The following is a 22,624-nucleotide window of genomic DNA, read 5'->3' on the forward strand; positions in this document are numbered from 1 at the left end:
GCCAAGCACCAGCACTGCCCACTCTGTCCGACGTCTTCGTCTCACACTCACGTAACCTGTTCTACCTATGATTCTCACGATGGCACCGAACGCTAGGAAAGACCCCGCGACGCCTCTGGCGACATCCAGCGACCTCCAGCGATGATGGATGCACCGAATTGCAGCGAGATGACTCCGGTACAAGCAACACGGCTGCGGTACGCGCTGTGCCAGCCAGGTCGTTACATGGAGTCTGCGATACGCCACAAAACCGAAACAGACTGACGTACAGTTCCAGATTGGTTGGAAAGGCTCGACAATATGTTGTCGAAGTCCCGTGGATACTTCAGGAGGACGGCTGCTCTCTGGAGGAGCTTTCGGGCGTACCAAACTTCCCGACGGGCCCTGGGAGACAAGCTTACGAGGTGTACGACTACGAGTCATGTACCTCTCGAGCTCTCTGTGTGTCAGGCCGTTATCCTGTTGGTAGATGGAATGCTTGCTTTGGCAGTATTCTCGTTGACAGAAGGGGAGCGTGAAAGCAAGAATCTCAAAAACCAGACTATGTGAAAAGCGCCGGAGTCTGAAAGTTGGCTGCGTGCCTCCAGGGTCGTTTGTAGAAGAATCGCAAAGTCATCGGACCTTGAGATTGCAGATCGTGGTACACCTCTCACATCGACAAATAAGCCCAAAACTCTTAATCCTGATCCATCGACCCAAAGCTTGTCTCTCTCCCTAAACTCAAACAGCACGCCGATCCGGATCGTCGAAGTCGGGACCATGGCGATCAATGTCCTGAAAAACGCCGGGGATTATATCGATCTGCGTTTTAATCCTACCCCAGGTCAGACCACACAAGAGAACACGAAAGTTGCAAAATGAAGCTTGTTCATGCTTGACCACCGGTTGTGCCCGCCCTCAGGGTACCGAGTGTTGATCACCATCACGAAGAAGCACATTCCTGCGCGTGTGAGCCTCGCGCGAGGAGCTGGTGCAACAGGATTTCTCAACAAGCTTCGTCAAGGTTTGTACCCAGGTGTGAAAGAATGCTTGAGGGCATCCGAAGCACACAACCTGCGCATTCCACCCAATCTGCTGGAAACGGTGACGTGGCTGTGGCCCTCCTCATACGATGCTTTTCTTTGAGTAAGCAGGAAACTCCGCTGTGCTGTGTGATGTGGGACTTTGCGCTGTGGTCGCTCTCTTGTACGCTCATATGCAATGATGCGGTCCTTCGCTGTATTGCATGACGAAGTATCGATCAGAAGGGCTATTTTTACCTCAACCAAACAACCATCAGGCTCTCCAGGGGTTGGCTATCTCTTCTGGCCCTTGCGCAATGTGGCCCGGCGGTGGTACTTTCCGCTGTCGTGGATCGACGCATCAACGCGTTGCACAAGGCTCGTCCCTTTGCACGTCGCCGCACTAGCTCTCTATGCTACCGAGGCATGCTTGGTGTGCTTGTCTCAAGAGCTCATTCATAACTTTGTTTTTGGGATGTGGTACTTTCCGTATGGCTTGCGTACTACAAGCCCCTTCCCAGCACCGGTACCGTTATAACGGGCGCTGTGACGGATGTACACGTCGCCGAGGGTATAGCGAGACTGTTATGATGCTTGGTGTGCTTATTTGGACTTCGTGATGGATCTCGTGCTTGGGACTGTGAGTACTGAGATGGAAGGGTGCAGGGTGGCCAAGTTTCTGCACAGCGATCTGCAGGTACTATATTCGCCTCAGACGCAAATCACGCTTTGTCAACAAGAAGATGAAACATTGCACCTTGCAGGGTTAGAGAACAAGCAAGCAACCTCGCACCTCGGCTGGCAAATCCACGTGATCTCACCTTTCACACCGACTCCGGCTGCGACGGTCAAAAACCGTCCCGGAGCGGAGCGGAATGCGTGCCGGCATATCTTGGCGAAGATAAACCATGCAGCAGCTGCATCACGAGAGAGAGCTAGGTAGCGGGTCTGAGTGGATCACTAACGTTGCGTCGAGGCGAGGCGACAAGGAGACGCAGATGGCGGTGTGCCGTCGCACGACTGCCAGTCCTCTGGTGTATCTAGCCTTTGCACTGCGGAAACAGCGGTGGAAGAGAATGCATTCACAGCACGGTGTTCGGGCGCAGTGGAGTAGGCGGAGACAAAAATGTATTGCTATGGATACCAAGGTATGCGCTGCACTGACTTTGATCATAGCATCGCAATAGCCACGCTGCGTACTGAGAATTTGAGTTTGCAGCAACAAACCTGTTGCAGCCAACGCCGCAGTAACATGGCCGACCGTGCGCCTTCAAAGAGCACCCTAAGAATTACTCAAACGTAATTCTAAGTCAAGAACGGAAACATTGTCCGAAAGAATGCGCGAGGCGAAGGTTGTCTGTACTGTCGCAGCCCAATGCTGCAAAGACTGACTCTTTTGTGAAAACGCCGAAGTAGAGATGAAGCTAGACATGGCATGTGACTGCGCGCAGCCAAACAAGGTGGGTATCTGAAGAAAAGCAAGCGCATCCGCGTCGTACTAGGCGACCCGAACGTAAGAAAGAACAGGGTAGAAGTGGAGAATGCCGCTGCGCTGGAGAAGGATGGTCTAAAGTGAGCTGTTGTCGACGATGGTTCGACGATGCTTTCGTGATGGTGATGGCTGCAGTTTCACGAGATCGGACCGAAGTCTGGATGTTCGTTTTCGGTTGCAGGACCCGCAGAGCCCGGCTGCCGGCTCCGCTGGGTTTGGCGGTCGAGCGCAGGCGGTCTAGGCCCACGATGATGGTAAGCCTCAACGTAAACAGTCGCAGCGATTGCTGGGCGCAGGCTGTGCATCGAACATGACGTGGCTGGAGTGTTCAACATGTGGAGAATGCTCACTTGAACATCGAGAATCGCTTGGTCTTGCGACCGATGCGCGAAAGCATGCCGACCTTGTACGGCTCGTTGGACATGGACTGGTGTCGTAGGCTGGCCTGGTCGTTGCTTGATGTGTCGCTGGAGCTCTCGGTGGCGCTCTCATCGCCAGGTTCGCGGACTGATCTGGGAAAAGCCGAGACTGGAGAGCCCTCAGATGGGAAGAAGTACGAGTCGAGTCTTGCGTTCATGGCGCGGTTCTTCTCTGATGCTGCTGTGACTATGCTACTCTTACTGCCAATACTGGTGACACTGTCGCTCCTGGATGTGATAAGCTGCAGGCGCTCGTCGCGGCGAGCTGCGTGAAGGCTTGTTGAGTGTGCGCGTGCAAGACCAGAGAGAGACCCAACGGGTGGAGCTGGGCCGTCACCAATCAGACGGTAGGCCGAGCTGGTTGCATGGCCCTGGCAGTAGGGGCAGTGGTCGACCTTGACTTCCCATCCAGAGATACCCAGCTTCTTGGGGCAAGTGGCCAGATCCATGGTTGGTGCACATGGTCGGACGAGATGGTACCAGCGATGCTGGCAGGCCTGCTTGGTGACGCAAAGTTCTGTGACGCACATGGTGTTGGTTCAGGTAATGTCGAGGTAAATGCGTTTGCGAGGTGTTGTTCCTTGTAGGAAAGACGACGTCGTGGTGGAAGACTTGGTGTATATGTACGATTGGTACGTGTGCGTGGTTTCTGGTCGAGAGATTGACGGCGACTGTCACAAGACAAAGGCCAAGCGGTGGTGGCGAGGATCCCTGGGGTAAACTAGTTGCTAGTCTTCACAGCCACACTGATGGATGCAAGAGCGGGGTGATGGTCGAGGAAGTATTAGGTATAGTCGACCAAATTTTGAGATGGTTTGTTGAGTGGTTTTGCAACAGGCAGCAGGCTTGCACTTATTGAGGGAGCGAGTGTTTGCAGTATGCCAAGGAATGGGAGCTGATGGGCTGGAAGCAGGAGATCCCTTGCCTTTCCAAGTTGACGGGGAGCGGGGAGAGTTTCTGTAGTGCGACGGTGAGAAACGCGGCCCAATGTGATTCGGCTAGGTAATGTGTCCTTGGAGAGCAGCGGAAGGTGGAAGCTGGTGGAGGGATTACGATCTGCGGTTGGTGCTGGTGTCTTGGTGGTGCCTGGCTTACACGATGATGAGCAGCGGGGCCAGTCAAATAGAGTTGCAGTAGATCAGCAAGTGATGGTGAGGCCAGCCTTATCTAATACGAGTGCGCTGGAAAAGCAGTAATCGTGTGATGGAAGTCGTGAGCTGGACAGCGGAGGTCACACAGCAGGGAGTCTTTATTTAATGTGCACCGCGGGCGCTGGGCTCGAAAGCGTACGACAGGCCTGACATGGGGAGCAGGTCTAGCGCGGGCGGAGAGGAGATTGGCAGTCTCTAACAGCCACGCGTGCCATGACTTGACTTACACAATGCCCCGGCACGGTTTAGATGCGGTTTCTTTCATGAGCATCCCCGTCCGCGGGCGGCGGGACGACGCACACGGAGCTCAGGCTAACGGCGCACCAAGGTGACAACTAGTGACAAGCCCCTTCACTCCCCTGAGCAGATCAGTGCCACTCTTCTGGGACGCGCATCGCAGACAGGCACGCAAACGAAACGTCCACGTCTCACCGCTCCCGGACCGTTGGTTGTTCTGTCCATGATCGCACCCGAGCGCCCCTTTGCTGCGTGAACGCGGTGCCCCTCATTGGCAGAGACGAGTTCGTATCAGGCGACGACGCCGCACCGTGTCCCTTTATTGGCGCCCCTGTGCAACAAGAATACCTGTCGTCCTGACACAGTGGCCGCGCTCTGACGACTGAAGACAGCTGCAATCTGCGTATGGCCAGGGTGTCTATTTTGCCAGGCGATTCGGACAGGGCGACCTCCGCCGGGGATCGTCTCCCCACGCTGCCGAAGTGCCAACTTGACTCGAGCACACCGTCACAGCTGCGCTGCAAGCGGTGGACACTGCGGAAGGCAGCCAGAGAGTACGAAGTAATGCCGAACATTCTATCAGATCTGTTCCTCGACGCCATCCTCGCACGTCCCGCAGACGCACGCTGCGGACTGCGCTCCATGGCACTTCTCCCGCCTGGAAAACGTGGCCAATATCAAAGGCTGCATACACTAATCTCGGTAGCGAAGCTGTCGGCATGCCGAAGGATTCTGCGCGGGAGAACCATGTTGATCTCTTGAAATGCGAGAAAAGGTCCGAACGTTGTTCAGCGGTCACACTTTCGGATGAAGTCATTGTCCCGTGGGCCGAATGCACCTTCCTCCTCGACCCCAAGCCCGTGTCTATCACAGGAATCATCACATGAGAGCCACTGCGACAATCTCATGGGCGATCATTCATCTGCGAACGGTCCTGCAACCTGAGCTCCGCCGTTCTCCTGACTGGCCTGGTCGTGCACGCTCCAGCATTGCAGCCCAAACTCAGCCGTTTGGAAAAGCAACGAACCCGAAGGATGCATCTTATCATTCCTTGCCGCATACCGCTTTTTGCGACACAGACGTCACGAATCGCGATTCCCGTCCGAGTACCTTCTCGGTGCATTATTTCGGCGCTTGGTGAGACCACTCCTGCGACCGCGCATGCACCTCAACCTGACCTTCCATGACTCCCAGCGGACGGCAGCGGACGACAGCGGACATAATCCGGCACTTCCGATCACCTTCGACCTACGAACTTGACTAAACTTTGCTTTGTTTATTCGCTTGGTAGGACAATGGTCGCATATCACCCGAAGATCAGCTGGCAGTAGCCTCACCATCATCCTACCACCTCGTCTCAAACACCACCATGAAGATAAGTCCATGCGCAAGGATGCGCACGACATTGCCCTGATGCAGCCCATGCCGACAAACCTGCACAGCCTCGACGCCATCATGCAACATGTCGCTTGGTCACCCAGGCTAACCCGTCGCCAAGCATATACGCCAAGATACGCCAAGCAGCGCTTCACCCCGCTCCCTCAAGCCACCTCACCACCACTCGCCTTCATCGTCGCGCGGGGGCTTCTCAGGGCGAAAGCACGTGGATGAGAACAAGCGAGGCCAAGTAGCCTGGCCCCGGGAGCGCATCTCTTGACCACTCGCGCGCCCGTCACGCCCAGATCAGTGTAACGATTCCAAGACCAGTGCGGTTCCGGCACCACGGTCAACACACCCTCCGGACGGATTCTGGACGCCGCAATCCTGAAACCGGGAGCCATGTGCTGGACACGTTGTCGCACAGAGTACTGAGCCAGCGAAGTGAACTAATTTCGTGGGTGTGCGAGAGATAGCAGGTAGGATTCGGGCATATCAGTCACAACTAGGTACAGCGCAGGCGCGGGCTCAAAAGCAAGTCTTCGATCCTTCAGTCGTCAAGCACGCGCAAGATGCGGAAGGAAGACATCGGTCTCGGCAAACACCCTCAGCCCGACACTAATACAACAAGGCAGCGAGAGTCCCTCGAACCTCACTCAATTCCCCCCCTCTAACGACTGGCAAACTCACCCTCTCCGGACCCCGCAAGGCTCGGCCCACATGCTCCTCCTCCCTCATATCGTACTGCATGTAGCGAGCTCCACTGCATTCGATAGCTCAGCCACGTCAGCATGCCCTCTCACTAGCCACATTCCCCAGACTCGCACGTGCTTGGCTGGAGAGTGTGGATCTACACCGGACCGCAGGTGGGTCAACGTCTCGATGTGCGCATCGCATCTAGACCCAGACGTTGCGTCGTATTGGAATTGAAGATGTGCTGGTGGGTATGCCACGCGCATGAGTCGGTAAGCGTGGTAATGCAGTGCTGGTGGGCTTGGCCGAAGAACTGGGCGTGAGTGATGCGGTTTGTCGAGGTGAAGAGGTGAAGAAGTGAAGAGGTGAAATTGAAGAGGGTGAAGACGGGGGCAAGCGTGTTCACGGCTCGTCGAGCGGGATGGCAGAGCAAGCTGTATGCACCATGGCGACCTGATCAGCTCTTCACGACGTTGTAGCTTCACTCCGTGTAGCGGGAAAGATTTGATTCATTTCGATCACTACGGCCGTGGCGCCCTCGGCTCAACACCCTCCCATCCTAGTGAAGCAGGCTCAACACCCTCCCATCCTAGTGAAGCAGGCTCAACACCCTCCCATCCTAGTGAAGCAGTCTCAACACCCCTCTAGTGAAGCAGTCTCAAGACCTTGACCAAATCGGCAGTGACGCCCATGGCGGTGACGTCGCCACCGGCGCCAGCACCCTGGATGATCAGCGGGTTGGCGCCGTAGCGCTCAGTGTAGAAAGCAATGATGTTGTCGCTGCCCTTGAGCGCGGCAATCGGGTGGCTCGTGTCAAACTTCTCCAGGCCAACCTTGACGGCGTTGCTGGGGACGTCGACGGAGCCAACGAAGCGGACCACCTTGCCCTCCTTCTCGGCGGCCTGCTTCAGCTCGTCCATCTGGGCGTCGAACTGCGGCAGCTTGGACAGGAACTCGTCGCCTGACGTGCACGACTCGAGCTCGGCGGGGATCAGCGACTGCACGGGGAACGAGGTTGGCGACTCGACGTCCAGCCCCGCCAGGCGCGCCAGGATGGTCAGCTTGCGGGCTACGTCCAGGCCGTTCAGGTCGTCGCGCGCGTCGGGCTCCGTGTAGCCCTTCTCCTTTGCGCTGGCGACCTCGGCGCTGAACTTGCCGCCGCCGCCGGACGTCGGCTGGAAGCTGTTGAACAGGAAGCTCATGGTGCCGCTGAAGACGCCCTCGATCTTGGTCACTTTGTCGCCCGTCTCGACGAGGTCCTTGAGCGTGCTGATGACGGGCAGGCCCGCACCGACCGACGACTCGTGGAAGATGTAGCCGCCGGCTCCCGACCCGTTCGAGGCCGCGGCGAAGATGTCCTTGAACAGCTGCAAGTCCCCGCTAAAGGCCTTCTTGTTGGGCGTCACGATGCTGATGCCCTTCCTGAGGAAGCTCGGGTACGCAGCGGCGACTTGCTGGTCACTCGTGTTGTCGACGAGGACGACCTTGCCCGGCGCGCCGACGAGGTAGTCCTCCAGCTGCGGCAGGGGCAGCGTGGGCTTGGCGTTGGTCTGCAGCTCCGACTCCCAGTTGGAGAGCGACTTGTAGTCGGCGTGGTAGAGCGCTTTCTTGGACGTGGACAGCCAGATCAGGGAGAGGTAGTACGGCGCCGAGGGCGATTGGGAGAGCCGCTGGGCGAGGCCTGTGAGCTGGTGCAGGAAGCACTTGCCCACGCCGCCGGCGCCTGGGGAGAGTCAGTATAGTTTGTTCACGGCGAAGCTGGAGATTGGCGTGAAAATGTCCTAGGGCACTTGGTGTAGCTGCACGTACCAATAACGGCAATGAAGACTTGACGGGGAGGAGACATGGTGGCTGAGGCGTCAATTGGCTGTGCGAAGCTTCAGTGAAGGAGGACTGGGCTACTTGGTAGTGAGAGCTCCAGAAATCCCAGTCATTCTAATTAACTCACGCCGCTGCGGAGCCGCCGATTCATCTTTCGACGTGGGGTTGCGGGGCAGAGGAGCGCGATGATGCAACGCCTTGGGTCCGACATCGCCCAGTCGCGTCTCCCCCCAAACGCCAAAATGTCACACATCCACCAGCATGTCCGGCAACACCCACCTCTCCGGCAAGGACGCGCATCTCTACGGCGCCAAGCACACCGCGCGCAGCAAGCGCAAGGATATCTCGAGCAGCAGCACCGTCGCCTTCTCCTCGACGCTGTCCACCCTCATCAAAGCCTCGTCGTCGGCCGGCGACGCAAGCAAACCTGCCGCCCGCGCCCGCCAGAAAGACAAAGACGACATCTTCAAGACCCACAACAGGAACGCCCAGAAACGCGCGCTCGCCGACCTCGACGACACGGACCTCGCCACGCAAAAACACCGCGCCCGCACCGCCGACGAGAAGGACGACGATGCGGCCCACTGGAAGCGCACCCAGCGGCGCATGGAGGAAAAGGCACGACTCTACAACGCCCTGAAGCGCGGCGACGTGGAAGACATTGCCGACAAGTACGGCGTCGACTTTGACCGTAAATGGGCAGACGCACAGGCCGACAAGGGCGTCGCCGGGCACGCAAGCTCGTCGTCTTCGTCGGACAACGACAGCGACGCCGACGACGACGCCGAAGTCGAGTACGTGGACGAGTTCGGGCGGACGAGAAAGGGCTCGCGCGCCGAAGCGCTGCAGGAGGAGCGGCGGAAGCGCACGCGCGCGCTCGACGCACCGGACCGCTTCACAGCCCGCCCCGAGGCGCCGGACCAGATCATCTACGGCGACACGGTGCAGACCCACGCCTTCAACCCCGATGAGACGATTGCGCAGGCCATGGCCGACCTCGCGGCGAAGAGGGACAAGGAGCTCACGCCCCCGCCGGAGCTGCATTTTGACGGCCGCCAGGAGGCGCGGACGAGGGGCACGGGGTTCATGTATTTCGACACGGACGAGGTGGAGAGACAGAGGCAGATGGACAATCTCGAGAAGGAGCGCAAGGAGACGGAGAGGGTGCGCAGCGAGAGGAGGGGTAGGCTTGAGGAGCGCAAGAGGATGGTCGAGGAGAAGAGGAGGGCCATGCGCGAGAAGAGGACTAAGGGCAAGGCGGAGAAGTTCTTGGATGAGCTGGGCGTGGAGCTGAGGATGGACGTGGACACTGCTGACGCGTCGAAGCTGGATGAAGGCGGGTCTTGAGTATGCTCTAATGCGTCGCTCCAGCTCGTTTGAATCAATGTTTACTTATTACAACTAGATCACTAACAAACACCTAATCACGCCTCCATCTCCCTAGTAGGGCCATTACACCTTTGATGGTCCGTCGGCTGCTCCGCCTGGTCGAGGTAAAAAAGCCTCTTTCGCTGTTCCATTTCGTGCACTGCTGCTCATGGACATGGACATGGTCCTCTGTCTCTGCCGAGGCCTGGGTGGGTCCGGCTCGGCAGATCGAGAAATATGCCGCTCCTCCTTGACCAAAGCGCTGATTCGGCTCTTCCGCACGATCGTGCCAGTAGTGATGGGTATCATCTCGTTGCCTACACGGAAAATCGTGGGGAACAGGATGACAACGTCATCGTCATCATCGTAGGGCTGCGTCTTTGACGGATCGCTGGGCTGGAATCCTGGAATCTGCCTTTCAAAGTCCGTGAAATTAAAGTCCGTGACTTGAGTAACGTCGAAGCGTGACTCGAACACCTGCGTACTAAGTTGGACCTTGTGCCAAATGTCTTGCACGTCAGTCAAGATGTTCTCAAGAGTGTCCTCAAATTCACTGGCAAGATCTGGGCGGATTACCATTCCGACACCTTGTTTTTGGACGACATCGTCAATTATCCAGTCCAACAGTTGTAACTCGGCCTGTTCCCGCTGATCCTCGAGCGCAGCCAGAAGCATACCTCTCAGTATCCTCTCCCGATTTGGTTCGATAGACGCGAGGTCATAAAGAGCTCCGCTCAAGGCACAGTTTTCGTTGGGTGGTTGGTATAATGGCTGTAGAAGGTGTTTGTGAATCGATTCCGCTAGAATAGCGAGGACCTTGACCACTCGCAGTTCTTTGGCGATTTGCGTATTGGACTGCGGAAGCTGCCTGATCGGTAGATACCCGGCAGCATCGTCCAGGATCTTCCAGTCTCGCTACACGATATGGGTCAGTGAAGGCTCACGATACCTGTTTCCGAAAATTGTACCTTGAGCATGCTCTCGTTCAAATCAACTCCGACAAACTTTCTGATCAGTAGAGTGACTGACACCCAGATTACGCTCAGCTCCTGTGCCCTTGTTGTAGTTAGCAGGCGTTGCAACCCTCTAGTCGTCATGGGCTCACAGTTGATCGGCGTCAATATCCTGGAGTTCTGCAGAGTAGCTGGCAATCTCTTTCTGTTGGTCCTGGGTCTCTTTCAAAGACGAACCGAGCTGCGCATTGTGCTGCTGCATGTTTTGCAACAAGGCATCTAAAGAAGACACCTCGCCTCGTGACTTCTTGAGATCTGCCGCAAGACTTTCGGCCTTGGTACATTTATCCTGGTTCTGTTGCTTAAGCTGTGTAATCTCGCCGTCCCTCGCTTTCAACTTGGCCTGTGTTGATCTGTACAGATCTTCAAACTTACGCCCTGCGTCTTTCAGACTCGCCTCCTTGGCTTCTTTTTCAGCGATGGCTTGGTCTCTCTTCGTGATGCTCGTCTGTAGTTCAGCGATCCGTTGCTCAACACGTGTCTTCTCTTTCTCCCACCGTTTGTATTCTGCACTGTACAGCTGAAGGTCCTCGTGTCGTTCGTTTTGGCGTACTTCTCTCTCGCGCTCGCTGGTCTCGTGGGACAAGGCCAGTGCCCTCTCTTTTCCCAGTAGATCCGCTTCAAGTTTTGGGACTCTGTCTACCAGCTCAGCTAGGCTTTGGAACCCCTGCTCAGAATTGAATGCCTTTAGTGCGCTGCAAAAACCTCGCACTACTTCTGCCGTTCCATCCGGGGAATTGATGCTTCCCACAACGGAATCTCGCCTGGGTGTCTTTCGTCCTGTATCCGTAGCCATTGTGGACAAAGGGAGATCTGGAAGTTTCTATCAATCTACTGATACTTAAGAATGGCTCTTTGTGTCTCCTCACTTATTCTTATATCCTGCCATAACGCAATTGCTACAGCGTGTTTTCCGACCACCATGGTTGTCTCACCGGTCAAGCTCCAACGGTCGTCATCCATCATACATGTTTTGTCGCAACATAGCTGCGTGATCGAATCAGCAAGGTACATGAGGAATCACAGTAGATTCTGACCTACGTGGGAGATGGCAGTTGGCTGTAGGTTTGCTTCATTGTACTGCTGATGTAGAGGACGCCCCGCGGACGCATCGTTCACATGCATTTCCACGAATTGTTACCACTTATTGGCTGGAGAATTGAAGCGTAAATATCGAGATGATCAGACATTTCTTATCTGGAGTCGAAGGTAGCCAATGATTATCTACCACGTTAGGGCTCAGGCTGACGAAACTACGGCGATGAATGGTTGATACTGACCTCCGGCCCGCTCCCGTCCCCGCACTTGTGCGAACGCCTCACTCGTATTTCTTGAGATGGAGGAGATTGAGAAATCATTGGCTGTGGCATTCCGCTATCATACCCTGGGATTGCGCGAGAAGGGGGGGGGGGTTCATGCAACCATCACAAGCAGTAAAGATCACGCCAAAGGAAACCCTAGACCATATGAATGTAGGCGCTGTAACTACGCGTCGTTTCAAATGAAGCTCCTCACTTAGGTTGCACATACGATCGAGGGTGATGGGCTCGTGTTCTGGTCCTTGCCCTTTACTGTGCCGCATTCATACATTGATACGAGGGGCAACTCATGCCAGTGCGACCCTAGAATAAGGGTAATCACGACGTAATTGCAGGGTAACTGCCCTCATTCATGTGGTTTGGGATCATTGCTATCGCCTTTGTGTTGACAGCTCAAGACCTTATCAACCATGATTCTACCGCAAGGCTGACTTTTGGGCACAAATTCTCTACCTTGAACCTTGCATTCAGAACTCTCTTCTCACTTTCATATGGTGCAATCGCACACACGTTGATGAAATACCATTAGGAGGTAGAACCTCCAGACCATCCGTTCAGAATCATCAGATCAATCGTCTTAGTCCTGGATGCGTTCCGTGCGTGGCAAGAGATCCAGAAACCCTTGTACTCTCAGCCTTGCTGCACGTGTATGTAGGTGCAGGATTGCACACCTCACCGGCTCTTATATGTCGGTTTCTCATTCAAAGTCGACCGGTGAGAAGATTTGGTGTGGCTCACGAGGCTGATAGTTGATTCCCTCAAAGTCTTGCACGTCATTCCTATCCAGGATTGTTTCCAGGCTCTGATCATCTCTATCTCACAGGTGACGTTTTTCGTGTACGAAGATCGAGTCGCTGTACATACTGCACAGCGAACGTTCTAGTCAGTAAACTGTACAGTTTGTTGAGAGTGAGTGCTAATTATCTGATAGAATTTGATTTTGAGTTGGAGTTCGCAATCGGTGGCACACTGTATGTTCTACCGGTAGGTATGTCAAAAATCTAAAGCGCTTGCAGCGTTTCTCAGCTAATTCGACGCGATTTAGCTTCGAGGCTTGCGCAGGAAGTCCGCACTCGAGAGCGCTCTGGGGGAGATTATTCGCCGACTGCACCACTCACGGTCCTCTGTACAGGGTCGTCGGCATGTAACATTCCTGTGGCTTTCTGTAACAAGAGATGAACGTCTCCCTGAAGCCAAAATTTGTACCGAAGCTGTTGACCTCTATCTGCTCTTCTTCAATTAACTCGAACTTTCCCTTACGTTTGCTGGAAGTCTATTCTAGTTGGCGTATGTGCGGGTGAGGACCTCCACAAACACACTTTTGAGTGCAACATGGGGCGACTGTAAGATCGAGGACACGAAAGATCGCATTGGATGTTCGGGTCTTCTGTCCTGGAAGATATATCTGTGCTTCTTGAAGTCCGTTTCTTCCGTGAGGGCCAAAATCCAGACCAGAGGCGAAAAGACCTGCAGAAAATGCTCGCTCTATTTCCGTTTTCTTCGCTGGAACCTAAACAGGAGATGATAACGTAAGTGTGTCACAAGTGCGCGATCGCATGGATCCGAGAATACTCATTACTGTCGGCTCTCACTTCCTTTCCGCTAATTCCTCTCATGTCTCTGAATATGAGAATTTTTGACTAGATGCATTACGTTTGAGAGGTTTATTTATCAAATATGCATGCGAGAGGAAAACCACGAAAGCCGAAAAGAGAAGAAACTGTGGATCATGCACTGCTGGAGACAGTCCGAGCTACAAATTCAGTCATGCCCATATGTCCAACGCTATTACCCTTTTTCAGGTGTGCGTGGTACTCTATATGCACTTGCCAATTTCGCTAGAAACCCAGTCACGCAACAAAGGTGTGACTATACTTCTGCCACAGACCTTCCACGATTCTCTTGGACGCGTACTCTTCTCGCTCCTCTGCAAACTGTATCGCGCGTTCATACTGGGTACGACATGCGTCAAAGATATACCATAGCTCCAGAATACCTCAATCCAAATCATCCTGATCCTCGGCATCGTCGAGTTCCCCAATCTCCTCGGTTATATGAAGGTCAAGCTGAGCCCCATGTTTCATGAGGAAATACATCATATCTGGACGGCACCACTCCGCTGCTGCTTCGAATACCGTTCGCCCGGGTCCTTTTGCAGGTAGATGGTTCACGTCAGCTCCGTGCTCAATTAGCAACGCTTCAATGCCGACATGGCCACTCATAGCAGCCAGTTGCAGCGCAGTACCGCCGCCGTACGCGGGAGTGGTGTCAATCGTGGCTCCCTTCTCAATGAGGTATCGCATGATGTCAAAATCGTCAATTTCAGCGGCCCTTTGCAATGGTGCTCTCAACAACCCCATGTCCAATGATCGATCGATGCTCGCTCCATGTTTCAAAAGGAGCTCTGTCATAGCGCGGCTCCCTACGTCGGTGGCCACTAGTAAGGGCGTCATTCGTAACAAACTACTGTTATTTGAATTCGTGGTGTATGTTCTCGAAGCCCCTCGAAGGCGACTACTGCATCTGGGTCGCCTCCGTGATCCAGCAATATCTCGACTGCGTCGCAGTCATCCCGCAAGACTGCTTCACCAAGAGGGTCCAGCCAGTTTAGAACGCCTTCTCCCGCATCGACAGGCTCGAGGCCGTGTATATCAGTGGCTTGGGCCAATGTTCTTATCAGAGGGTAGTTGTGGTTACGGATGGCAACTTGTAAGGCGGCACTGCTGTACTGTGTCCGCTTCGTATTTGTACTGTTACGTTCCTCGTACCGGAGCAGTTGGTTCATAGCAGTGTGAGCATTAGCTTTCACTGCATGTAGTAGAGCGCACGATTCTCTATGCACAGGACTGGCGGAGAGGAGATACTGTATCATGGCCGGGTCTCCTTACCTGATAGCAACATCGAGAAGCGAAGGTAGCACAAACAAATCTTGTCTGCTTTGGCGGATGAGCTTGTCATCCATGCAGGGAGCAGAGTGCATACAAAAGATCTCGCCCTCCACGTAATCGATGTGAAGACTTCCAAGTGCTAGACCTTGCTTACGAAGCCAGTCGAGCAGCTTGATGTCACGCAGACACATGGCATGATAGCTTACCACACGTAGAATCAGCTGAAGGCTATCCGTATTGTGTCAGAAATATTGCAAGGGAAGATACCGCATTGCTCGTGTCGTGTATCTGTCGGCGATACAACCAATTCTCCAGATCCGTGAAATCGTTCATCGAACGCATGTCTTGCAGCGCGTTGTCCAGATGTGAATATGAAGCTATCACCCGGTCAACTGCACGCAGTCTTCCACTCGAGAGTAATGTCATAATTTGTTTCGATGGAGATCAGGCGATTAATGAACCGAAAAGTCGTACTTTTACCCCTTCCTCTTCGCCATTGATCTTCACGGTAGAGTTTGTGTCACTCTTTCTTTGTGATATTCTTCCGGATCGACCACTTTTTGACAAGGCGATTATGGTACTGAGAAGCTCTACAAAGTCGATAGGTAAGCGATTGTTCGGATGATCGAATCTTTCACGAAGCCTAAGTTACGTCGCAACAAACTTGTTTTTACTGCTCATGACCTCAACGATCTCGCCTAACGTCCTTCCTTCGTCACCATCTTCGAGCCAGAGGTGCACGATCTTGTCACGATGCTTTTCCCAGTCCGCTTCGGCGATCTTCCACCCGCGCGCCTTACCTGGATGCTTCTCCGAGTACTTGACGATTCTGTTGGGCATGTTGAATGCGGAGCATCCTTCCTTCCTTCAATGTAATGGGAGTTCCTCCGATGGAGTTCCCTGTTCGAGTCTGCAGAGAACCTTTGTACTATTCGCAGCATCGATGTTCTGCATCTGTTTGCGCAAGACCCGCAAAACACCACAGGACTATAAGCTATGGCTTGCCTCCTTGTCTTTAAGAGGACGTCACGGAGTCTCGTGGCGTGTGCCTGCTTCAAAAACTTAATCGAGGGAGTGTTGCGCGGCGCATCCATTTCCACGTCTTCGAACAGGGAGAATAAGCGGGGTCTCGGTATGAAATGCTCATTTTTTCTTTCCTATCAAAAGGAAGAACCAAAGAACTGGCCTGGTGTGTGTCTGTTAGCATCTGCTATTGAACAGAGAGCTTCAGAAGCGAAGGAGGACGTGTCCTCTCTCGCAACCCCGAACATGATGAAGAGAGCTTACGAGCCGTACGATTCAAACGCGAAATACGCGACTTTACGGATATTTCCGGAGCGCCTCGGAACTCAGGCCACAAACAACTGCGAATAGAGTGCATAACCTGTCTCGCTGTTATCTCAAACCACCACACTGTTCTCTCTTTTCTACAAAAAATACGCAGAAACGCTGGTGTGCATGCCGCTGTGCACCTCAAAAGTCCACAAGAGCCTGAGATGGACAGTCCGCGTCTGCCTTTCAAAAGTGATAATCGCGCATGAAGCCATCCTTCTGTGCGCGCAAAAAAGCTACGCGAGAGTACCACGTAGACCTCTCCAGCCAATGAACAGAAACATACACCGCGTCAAGCGGTCTCGGGCCATGTCTTGCTCTCTCCGTCTGCCCGGGGGGCGGTTAAAGGCCTGGCGAGGTCAGTAAGAAACATCGGCGTTGGTCTGCGACAAGCAGCAGCATGTGCTGTCGAACGGAACGCCGCACGCTTAACAAAACGCAACGAGCTGCACAGAGCTCTCGGGCAAGCAAAGGTGAAGACATGAACAAGATGCATTTAGATACCGCGCTTGCGCTTGCCACAGGCCCGTTGCACTAAAACACAGGTGGTAGACTATACAAAGACACAACAGCCCGAGCACGAGACTGCATGCCGGACTCTCAAATCGCGTAGATGGGTGGTGGATGATATGCGGGGGGTGAGACAGCGGCCCGAAGAAGGAGCTTAAATACCGAGGGTGAACTCGACGCCGACGTCGATGTCACGCGCCATCTTGACGACCTTGGAGAACTGCACCGACTTCTCGGCCGCGGCTTGCAGGTCGTCGATGGAGAAGATCTTGAGGCCCGAGTCGTTGAGCTGGGAGATGTTAGCATGCGTCCATTGATTGGTGGAGGGGCAAGTGTTTTCTGCGGTTGAAGGGACGAGGCCTCGTTCGCTCGTTCGCTCGTACGTACCAGCTTGTGGGCCGCCTCCATGTTGGTACCCTGCAGACGGGCAATGACGGGAGTCTTCAGGTTCATGCTCTCGACGACCTGGATCAGGCCCTTGGCGATGGCGTCGCAGCGGACGATGCCGCCAAAGATGTTGACGAAGATGGCCGTGACCTTGGGGTCCGAGGTGATCAGGTCGAAGGCCTGGCGGATAGCCTCGGGGGTGGCACCGCCGCCGACGTCGAGGAAGTTGGCGGGCGCGCCGCCGTTCAGCTTGATGATGTCCATGGTGGCCATGGCCAGACCGGCGCCGTTGACCAGGCAGCCAATGTCGCCGTCGAGCTTGATGAAGTTGAGGCCGACCTTGGCGGCCTTGACCTCGTCGGGGTCCTCCTGGGTGACGTCGCGCCACTCAAAGACCTCCTTCTGGCGGAAGTCGGCGTTGTCGTCGAAGCCGAGCTTGGCGTCCATGGCCAGGACCTGGTGGTCGGTCGTCTCGGACAGCGGGTTGATCTCGATCTGGGTGGCGTCGCGCTCGGTGAAGACCTTGTACAGGTTCTGGATGGTGTTCTTGGCGTCCTCGATGCACTGCTCGGAGAAGCCCAGCTCGGTCGCGATGTTGCGGGCGATGTCGTCGGTGACGCCGACGTGGATGTCGATCGGGGTGGTGATGATGGCCTCGGGCGTCTCCTTGGCGACCGTCTCGATGTCCATGCCGCCCTGCGACGAGGCGACGATGACGGGGCCCTGGCTGGCGCGGTCCATGAGGATGGCCAGGTAGAACTCGCGGCGGGCGAACTTGCGCTCGACGATGTAGACGGCGTTGCAGAGACGGCCCGCGGCGCCCGTCTGCTTGGTGATGAGCTTGTGGCCGATCATCTGGTCGGCGAGGATGGCCGCCTCGCGGGGGCTGTCGCCGTTAGCCGCTGTTCGCAGTCTGCAGTCTGCGTATGTGTGGTGTCTCTACCTGTAGACAACGCGCACGCCGCCCTTGAAGCCGTTGTCGAAGGTGCCCTTTCCACGGCCGCCGGCGAGCACCTGGGCCTTGATGACCGCGTCGTCGCCGCCGATGTCCTTGGCAATCTTCTCCGCCTCGGCCGCATTGGTCGCGACTCCGCCCTTGGGCACGCCGACGCCGTACTGCGCGCGTTAGTTAGCATCCTCGCGGTGTTGCGCCGGAGGGCCGGGGCTCAGCGCGTACCTGCTCGAGCAGCGCCGCGGAGCGGTATTCGTGAATCGACAGGCAGCGCTTCTGCTGCACCGCCGATTGCCGCAGCGGAGTCTATGCATCGTGTCAGCTTGCTCCCCATTTCAGTTGCAATGCAAGCTGGCGGCAGGGACCAGAGCCTGTTTGGCTGTCTGGCCCGTCCGCAGCTCTCTCGCGCACTCACGTAGGCGGCGCGGGCGGCGCGGGCCATTGGCCGGCTGGCGCGGGCAATGTTGTACATGGTGTCGGTGTGTGTGGAGAGGAGGTGATGGAGCTGGCCCGTTGCTATGCTTCAGGTTCAACGTGAGATGTAGCGTGCACGGATGTTCTATACACGATTCTTCCCGGCGGCCGGGAACTTGCCTCATACAGACCGGGTAGAAGTATCGAAACCAAAATTCGCAATCAATAAGAGCAAGGACTAAACATGGCGAAGAGGGACAGCTTCGACGATGTGCTGGGGAACAAGTTCAGTCTCGTGAACGCGAAGAGCTCGAAATTATTGACTTCGTGGATGGGCGATGCGCCAACAGCCCCATCTGCAAGTCACGTTGCAGAAGACGGCAAAGACGAAGACGCAGACCTGAAGCAGTCAGACTATGGCCATGACAGGTAATTGCTGTTGCTCTCACGGCTTCAATATCAGGAGTTGATGCAGACAGACTCGGCGTAGGCCACGCCGTACCCAAAGACATAGCAGACGGCAGCTTCACACGCCGCGCACCAACATCAAACGACAAACTTCTCGAACAACTAATCGGCAAGAAGCGCGCAAAAGCCCATCTAGCTGCGAAACAGGAAGCCGAACGAGCCAGCGCACGCCAACAGCCAGCATGGCAGAACCAGCAAAAGCCCATTGTCCAGGGCGCAGAAGAAAGCGAAGACGAGGAGGAGAGCAGAGCCGCAACCATTGCATCGCGAGGGAAGCGGAACGACAAGGCCAAGCCCCAGCCGAAGTCGAAGAGCGTCGAGTCCAAGAAAAAGAACGAAGGCACTGGGCCCGTGGAGGCAGACGACGAGTCCAATGATGCTGCCAGGTCCAAGGAGCAACCAAAGGACGACTCAGACGACGACATCGATCTCAAGCCTAAAAAGCGTGTCAAGAAGAGCAGAGCCAAGCCGACGAGCTATCTCGACGAACTGCTCGCCGAGCGAAGCAAGAAGAAAAAGGGTAAAGGCAAGGATGCCAAGGATATCTAAGAGCCAGTTCCGTTACAAAAAGGCAGGAGTTACGGGTGCACAACGATACCCCGGGGTTCGCATGTATGAAAGTCTTGATATTCGCTTGGTGCATCTTTCTCTTGCTTTCTTTTTTCTTTCCCTTTGATCCCTCTACTCTCTGACAAACAGACTAGCCATGCCCATCCCCGTCCCAATACACTTACTCATAACACCGACCTGCTGCCCGTTGCGCCCCATCTCGCTCAACATGGTAGCCAACATCCGTCCGCTCGTCGCCCCAAGCGGATGTCCCAGCGCAATCGCGCCTCCATTCGGATTAATTTTATCCATATTCCCCTCCAAGCCCAGCGTGCGAATGCAATGCAGCGCCTGACTCGCAAACGCCTCGTTGATCTCCCACACATCTACCTCGCTCTTCTCCACACCAGTGTACTCGAGAAGCGCGGGAATCGCCAACGCAGGCCCGACACCCATCTCGTCCGGCGCGCAGCCAACGACCTGCGTCCCCGCCCATTTCCCGATGATGTGGTCGCTGAGCCCGAGCTGCGCCGCGGCGGAGCGGCGCATCATGAGCGCCGCGCTGGCGCCGTCGGACACCTGCGACGAGTTTCCGGCGGTCGACGTGCCGTCGCTTTTGAACGCGGGCTTCATGGCGCTCAGCTTCTCGAGCGTCGTGGTGGGGCGGATGCCGTCGTCCTTGGTCACGGTGACCTCCTTGACGCTCTCGGGCGTCTCGGGTTCGATCCAGCGTGTGGAAACAGGCACGATTTCCTTGTCGAAGAAGCCCGCTTTCTGCGCGTGCGCCGCGCGCCGCTGGCTCTCGGCGGCGAAGGCGTCCTGGTCGCCGCGGCTGACGCCGTACCGGGCCGCGACATTCTCGGACGTGATGCCCATGTTCATGATGCACTCGCGCGCCTCTTTCACGGGGGACTCTTTCATCTCGGGCCAGAGCTCGGTTGGGATCGCGCGGCTGCCGTAGTTGCGCGTCATGCTCTCCATGCCGCCTGCGATGCCCACGTCGATTTGCCCGACCGCGATCGAGTTCGCGATGCTTGTGATGGCGCTCAGGCCTGATGCGCAGGCCCGGTTCACCGTGCTGAAGGATGTCGTGGTCGGGATGCCGACATGGTTTGCGGCCATGCGGCCGGCTTTTGAGCCGCCGAGCTCTGCGAGCACCGTGCCGATGCAGATGTCGTCTATTTTCGCGGGGTCGAGGTTGGGGAATTTCTGGACCGTGGCTTTGAGGACCTTGACGTTCGTTAGTATCGCTTCAACGGGACGATGGTGTGACGTACCGCGCCGAGCATCTCGTGGTCGTAGGCATCGCGCAGACCTCCCTTCTTCGCCCGCGTCACTGGGGTGCGCAGCGCTGAGAGAATGACCACGTCGTTGGGGTTCTTCTGGAGGATGTTCTTGAGGCCTTTCTGTACGAACGCCATTGTCAAGTAGGAAACGCTAATTGCAGAATGAGGGTCCAAGACAGTTTGGTGGTGTAGGAGAGAGGCAAAAAGTCAAGAAGGTAGTGGAAAGAAAAAGCGTGGAGGCTCGCCGCGGAAAATAGACATAACGATGATGTTACAGCTCCGATTTGGAGCTTCGGCAATGGATTCGGGCGGAGAACAACAGAGCTCATCCTGCGGCTAAGGTATCATCCCCACCATCACATGACCGGAAAAGGAGGCCCCGCTCGGATAAGAGCAACACGAGCGTGGAAAGCGGATATTGTCGCGGGACGAGCCGCGAGGCTGGAGAAGGACGGTGTGTAAAACGCACATGCATTGCAGCCAATCTAGCGGTGCTACATATCGTCAGTGTCCGAGGACGGGCGTCGAAACAGCATCCAATGCTCGTGCCCACGGCCGTGTCAAGCAATTGTTCCACCACCTTTTCCTACCCCATATCCCGCCGTCCTCGCGAAAATGCTCCAAAACAAAATGTCGTCGTCAATCGTCTCAACTGCAGGGCAGACGTTTATGCGGCAGGGTATACGAGGCGGAAGACATCGTTGAGGACGTAGTAGCTGCCGTTGTCCTGCTGCAGGTTGAACGCCTGGGTGAAGCTCATGGGCCTCTCTGACCCCTCAACCTGTTGTTGTTAGCCATATCCAACACGTGCTTCTTCCTATACGTACGAGGAGTGCGCCGGTAACGAGGACGAGAACACCGTTCTGGCCGGAGGGCTGGGCATCGAGCGTGTCGGTGCGGTGCTGGACCTGCTGGAAGGGCAAGTTCTGCGGGGATCAGCCGAGTCCTCCTTCAGCCTGATGTCATATTCACCTGGAGCTTCTCAACGATAGCCGGTGCACCGAGGATACCAGAGGCCTCAAATGTAAGCATGGAGTGGTCGCGCTGTCCGGAGCCATCAGCCATTGCATTTCCAAAGTTGCGGGCGTGATGCGCATACGTAAAGCGGAGCGAGAGCAGCGCGGTTCTCATCGAAGGTCTTGTAGTAGTACTCGACGAACTGCTCTGTTCGGGATCAGCCGCAGTTCACTGTGTGGCGCATAGGTCTAGCTGGTCGAAAGCGGTCGCGCCATGGTCTGCGGTATACATACTGCCGACTTCTTCGAAAGCTTCTTGCTGTCAGTCCAAGGCATGCTCGATGCGGGGTAGAAGTGACGTACACATTTTGCTGGATCTGAAGCTTGACGCTGTGAATTTAGGTCGAGGAGAGTTTTACTGAGGCTGCGCACAAAGGCTGAGGGGCTGGTGTTGTCACAAGTTGGGCGTGTTTGGGCACAGTCAAAAGGTCGTCTTGCTTGACGGCTGGTGGGGCAGCAGCGGTCCGAGAATCCTCCGTGCGTGCTTACTTTTCTTCTTCGACGCGCTTCGTCCTACTTTCAATTCCACAACACACCACTTTGAACCTGGATAGCGCAGCAAATTGCTGCAAACCACGTCCTTCTGATGTCGAGTAAGAGTCACTCGGAAAGGCACGATGCAATCACACGACCTAGGTGGATGTTCTAACAGTGACCGCAACGAACGGCGGGCTTTACAAGCCGCGTCGGCAGACGAGACTCCACTGGCGTCGCCCGCGCACTGTCGTGAAGCTCTAATCGTCTGCATTTTCTAACGTTCAGGCGTGCGAGCTGCTCAACGATACCCACTGTAAGTACACACCACGCTTCTCCATCCCGCATTATGATGATTCATTACTTCAAACGTTACTTCCGAGTCAAAACGACGATGAAGTCCAAATTTTTCAAGCTCAACAGGCTGATTGCTATTCGCACTTTGCTATTCTCTTCA

General features: G+C 55.5%; 11 protein-coding genes across 11 annotated transcripts; 3 read left to right on the plus strand and 8 right to left on the minus strand.

Annotated features, from left to right (window-relative positions):
* The first annotated feature begins 22 nt into the window (after window positions 1-22).
* On the plus strand, window positions 23-692 carry M421DRAFT_416269 (uncharacterized protein). The gene has a single exon (XM_033590997.1). It carries the CDS (start codon window positions 301-303, stop codon window positions 547-549), a length of 249 nt encoding a protein of 82 aa, XP_033452897.1. The 5' UTR covers window positions 23-300; the 3' UTR covers window positions 550-692.
* A 2,147-nt stretch (window positions 693-2,839) lies between these two features.
* Window positions 2,840-3,442, minus strand: M421DRAFT_53549 (uncharacterized protein; the record flags this gene model as incomplete). The annotated part of the gene is made up of 1 exon (XM_033595130.1): window positions 2,840-3,442. The coding sequence occupies one exon, from the start codon at window positions 3,440-3,442 to the stop codon at window positions 2,840-2,842; it is 603 nt and encodes a 200-aa protein (XP_033452898.1).
* A 980-nt stretch (window positions 3,443-4,422) lies between these two features.
* M421DRAFT_246072 (uncharacterized protein) lies at window positions 4,423-5,281 on the minus strand. The gene has a single exon (XM_033588554.1). The coding sequence runs from the start codon at window positions 5,178-5,180 to the stop codon at window positions 4,719-4,721; it is 462 nt and encodes a 153-aa protein (XP_033452899.1). The 5' UTR covers window positions 5,181-5,281; the 3' UTR covers window positions 4,423-4,718.
* Window positions 5,282-6,863: 1,582 nt separating this feature from the next.
* On the minus strand, window positions 6,864-8,336 carry M421DRAFT_416272 (uncharacterized protein). Its single transcript, XM_033590998.1, has 2 exons — window positions 8,180-8,336; window positions 6,864-8,093 (listed from the first exon to the last, which is right to left on the minus strand). Exons 1-2 carry the CDS (start codon window positions 8,214-8,216, stop codon window positions 7,015-7,017), a joined length of 1,116 nt encoding a protein of 371 aa, XP_033452900.1. The 5' UTR covers window positions 8,217-8,336; the 3' UTR covers window positions 6,864-7,014.
* A 116-nt stretch (window positions 8,337-8,452) lies between these two features.
* On the plus strand, window positions 8,453-9,538 carry M421DRAFT_89026 (uncharacterized protein; the record flags this gene model as incomplete). The annotated part of the gene is made up of 1 exon (XM_033597730.1): window positions 8,453-9,538. One exon carries the CDS (start codon window positions 8,453-8,455, stop codon window positions 9,536-9,538), a length of 1,086 nt encoding a protein of 361 aa, XP_033452901.1.
* Window positions 9,539-9,590: 52 nt separating this feature from the next.
* On the minus strand, window positions 9,591-11,903 carry M421DRAFT_246113 (uncharacterized protein). Its single transcript, XM_033588555.1, has 5 exons — window positions 11,853-11,903; window positions 11,442-11,796; window positions 10,665-11,385; window positions 10,528-10,615; window positions 9,591-10,474 (listed from the first exon to the last, which is right to left on the minus strand). Exons 2-5 carry the CDS (start codon window positions 11,584-11,586, stop codon window positions 9,644-9,646), a joined length of 1,785 nt encoding a protein of 594 aa, XP_033452902.1. The 5' UTR covers window positions 11,587-11,796; window positions 11,853-11,903; the 3' UTR covers window positions 9,591-9,643.
* A 1,917-nt stretch (window positions 11,904-13,820) lies between these two features.
* M421DRAFT_399085 (ankyrin) lies at window positions 13,821-15,619 on the minus strand (the record flags this gene model as incomplete). The annotated part of the gene is made up of 5 exons (XM_033590171.1): window positions 13,821-14,328; window positions 14,481-14,699; window positions 14,986-15,007; window positions 15,254-15,369; window positions 15,580-15,619. 5 exons carry the CDS (start codon window positions 15,617-15,619, stop codon window positions 13,889-13,891), a joined length of 837 nt encoding a protein of 278 aa, XP_033452903.1. The 3' UTR covers window positions 13,821-13,888.
* Window positions 15,620-16,775: 1,156 nt separating this feature from the next.
* On the minus strand, window positions 16,776-18,432 carry M421DRAFT_1269 (succinyl-CoA ligase beta-chain; the record flags this gene model as incomplete). Its single annotated transcript, XM_033587345.1, has 5 exons — window positions 16,776-16,910; window positions 17,009-17,894; window positions 17,952-18,124; window positions 18,186-18,266; window positions 18,376-18,432. The coding sequence occupies 5 exons, from the start codon at window positions 18,430-18,432 to the stop codon at window positions 16,776-16,778; spliced, it is 1,332 nt and encodes a 443-aa protein (XP_033452904.1).
* Window positions 18,433-18,571: 139 nt separating this feature from the next.
* Window positions 18,572-19,881, plus strand: M421DRAFT_416277 (uncharacterized protein). The gene is made up of 2 exons (XM_033590999.1): window positions 18,572-18,803; window positions 18,854-19,881. The coding sequence occupies exons 1-2, from the start codon at window positions 18,619-18,621 to the stop codon at window positions 19,389-19,391; spliced, it is 723 nt and encodes a 240-aa protein (XP_033452905.1). The 5' UTR covers window positions 18,572-18,618; the 3' UTR covers window positions 19,392-19,881.
* M421DRAFT_416278 (3-ketoacyl-CoA thiolase B) lies at window positions 19,422-20,971 on the minus strand. The gene is made up of 2 exons (XM_033591000.1): window positions 20,669-20,971; window positions 19,422-20,621 (listed from the first exon to the last, which is right to left on the minus strand). The coding sequence occupies exons 1-2, from the start codon at window positions 20,810-20,812 to the stop codon at window positions 19,524-19,526; spliced, it is 1,242 nt and encodes a 413-aa protein (XP_033452906.1). The 5' UTR covers window positions 20,813-20,971; the 3' UTR covers window positions 19,422-19,523.
* A 158-nt stretch (window positions 20,972-21,129) lies between these two features.
* On the minus strand, window positions 21,130-22,103 carry M421DRAFT_416279 (nuclear transport factor 2). The gene is made up of 6 exons (XM_033591001.1): window positions 21,997-22,103; window positions 21,928-21,945; window positions 21,777-21,843; window positions 21,650-21,721; window positions 21,505-21,603; window positions 21,130-21,458 (listed from the first exon to the last, which is right to left on the minus strand). Exons 4-6 carry the CDS (start codon window positions 21,707-21,709, stop codon window positions 21,345-21,347), a joined length of 273 nt encoding a protein of 90 aa, XP_033452907.1. The 5' UTR covers window positions 21,710-21,721; window positions 21,777-21,843; window positions 21,928-21,945; window positions 21,997-22,103; the 3' UTR covers window positions 21,130-21,344.
* Window positions 22,104-22,624: the final 521 nt, after the last annotated feature.

Source organism: Didymella exigua, assembly GCF_010094145.1.
Source record: "Didymella exigua CBS 183.55 unplaced genomic scaffold M421scaffold_3, whole genome shotgun sequence".
NCBI classification, from domain to species: domain Eukaryota; kingdom Fungi; phylum Ascomycota; class Dothideomycetes; order Pleosporales; family Didymellaceae; genus Didymella; species Didymella exigua.

What these genes read in the sequence shown, in the direction of transcription:
- M421DRAFT_416269 (XM_033590997.1), top strand. Translation starts at nt 301, where the DNA reads ATGTTGTCGAAGTCCCGTGGATACTTCAGGAGGACGGCTGCTCTCTGG.
- M421DRAFT_416278 (XM_033591000.1), bottom strand. Translation starts at nt 20,812, where the DNA reads ATGGCGTTCGTACAGAAAGGCCTCAAGAACATCCTCCAGAAGAACCCC. An exon ending in ACCACGAGATGCTCGGCGCG is followed by an intron (nt 20,622 to 20,668) that starts GTACGTCACACC and finishes ACGAACGTCAAG; the next exon opens with GTCCTCAAAGCCACGGTCCA.
- M421DRAFT_246072 (XM_033588554.1), bottom strand. Translation starts at nt 5,180, where the DNA reads ATGATTCCTGTGATAGACACGGGCTTGGGGTCGAGGAGGAAGGTGCAT.
- M421DRAFT_416272 (XM_033590998.1), bottom strand. Translation starts at nt 8,216, where the DNA reads ATGTCTCCTCCCCGTCAAGTCTTCATTGCCGTTATTG. An exon ending in AGTCTTCATTGCCGTTATTG is followed by an intron (nt 8,094 to 8,179) that starts GTACGTGCAGCT and finishes GACTCTCCCCAG; the next exon opens with GCGCCGGCGGCGTGGGCAAG.
- M421DRAFT_246113 (XM_033588555.1), bottom strand. Translation starts at nt 11,586, where the DNA reads ATGTACCTTGCTGATTCGATCACGCAGCTATGTTGCGACAAAACATGT. An exon ending in ATGGCAGGATATAAGAATAA is followed by an intron (nt 11,386 to 11,441) that starts GTGAGGAGACAC and finishes AGAAACTTCCAG; the next exon opens with ATCTCCCTTTGTCCACAATG. An exon ending in GATATTGACGCCGATCAACT is followed by an intron (nt 10,616 to 10,664) that starts GTGAGCCCATGA and finishes AACTACAACAAG; the next exon opens with GGCACAGGAGCTGAGCGTAA.
- M421DRAFT_416277 (XM_033590999.1), top strand. Translation starts at nt 18,619, where the DNA reads ATGGCGAAGAGGGACAGCTTCGACGATGTGCTGGGGAACAAGTTCAGT. An exon ending in TCAGACTATGGCCATGACAG is followed by an intron (nt 18,804 to 18,853) that starts GTAATTGCTGTT and finishes TGATGCAGACAG; the next exon opens with ACTCGGCGTAGGCCACGCCG.
- M421DRAFT_416279 (XM_033591001.1), bottom strand. Translation starts at nt 21,709, where the DNA reads ATGCTTACATTTGAGGCCTCTGGTATCCTCGGTGCACCGGCTATCGTT. An exon ending in CTATCGTTGAGAAGCTCCAG is followed by an intron (nt 21,604 to 21,649) that starts GTGAATATGACA and finishes TGATCCCCGCAG; the next exon opens with AACTTGCCCTTCCAGCAGGT. An exon ending in TCGTTACCGGCGCACTCCTC is followed by an intron (nt 21,459 to 21,504) that starts GTACGTATAGGA and finishes TAACAACAACAG; the next exon opens with GTTGAGGGGTCAGAGAGGCC.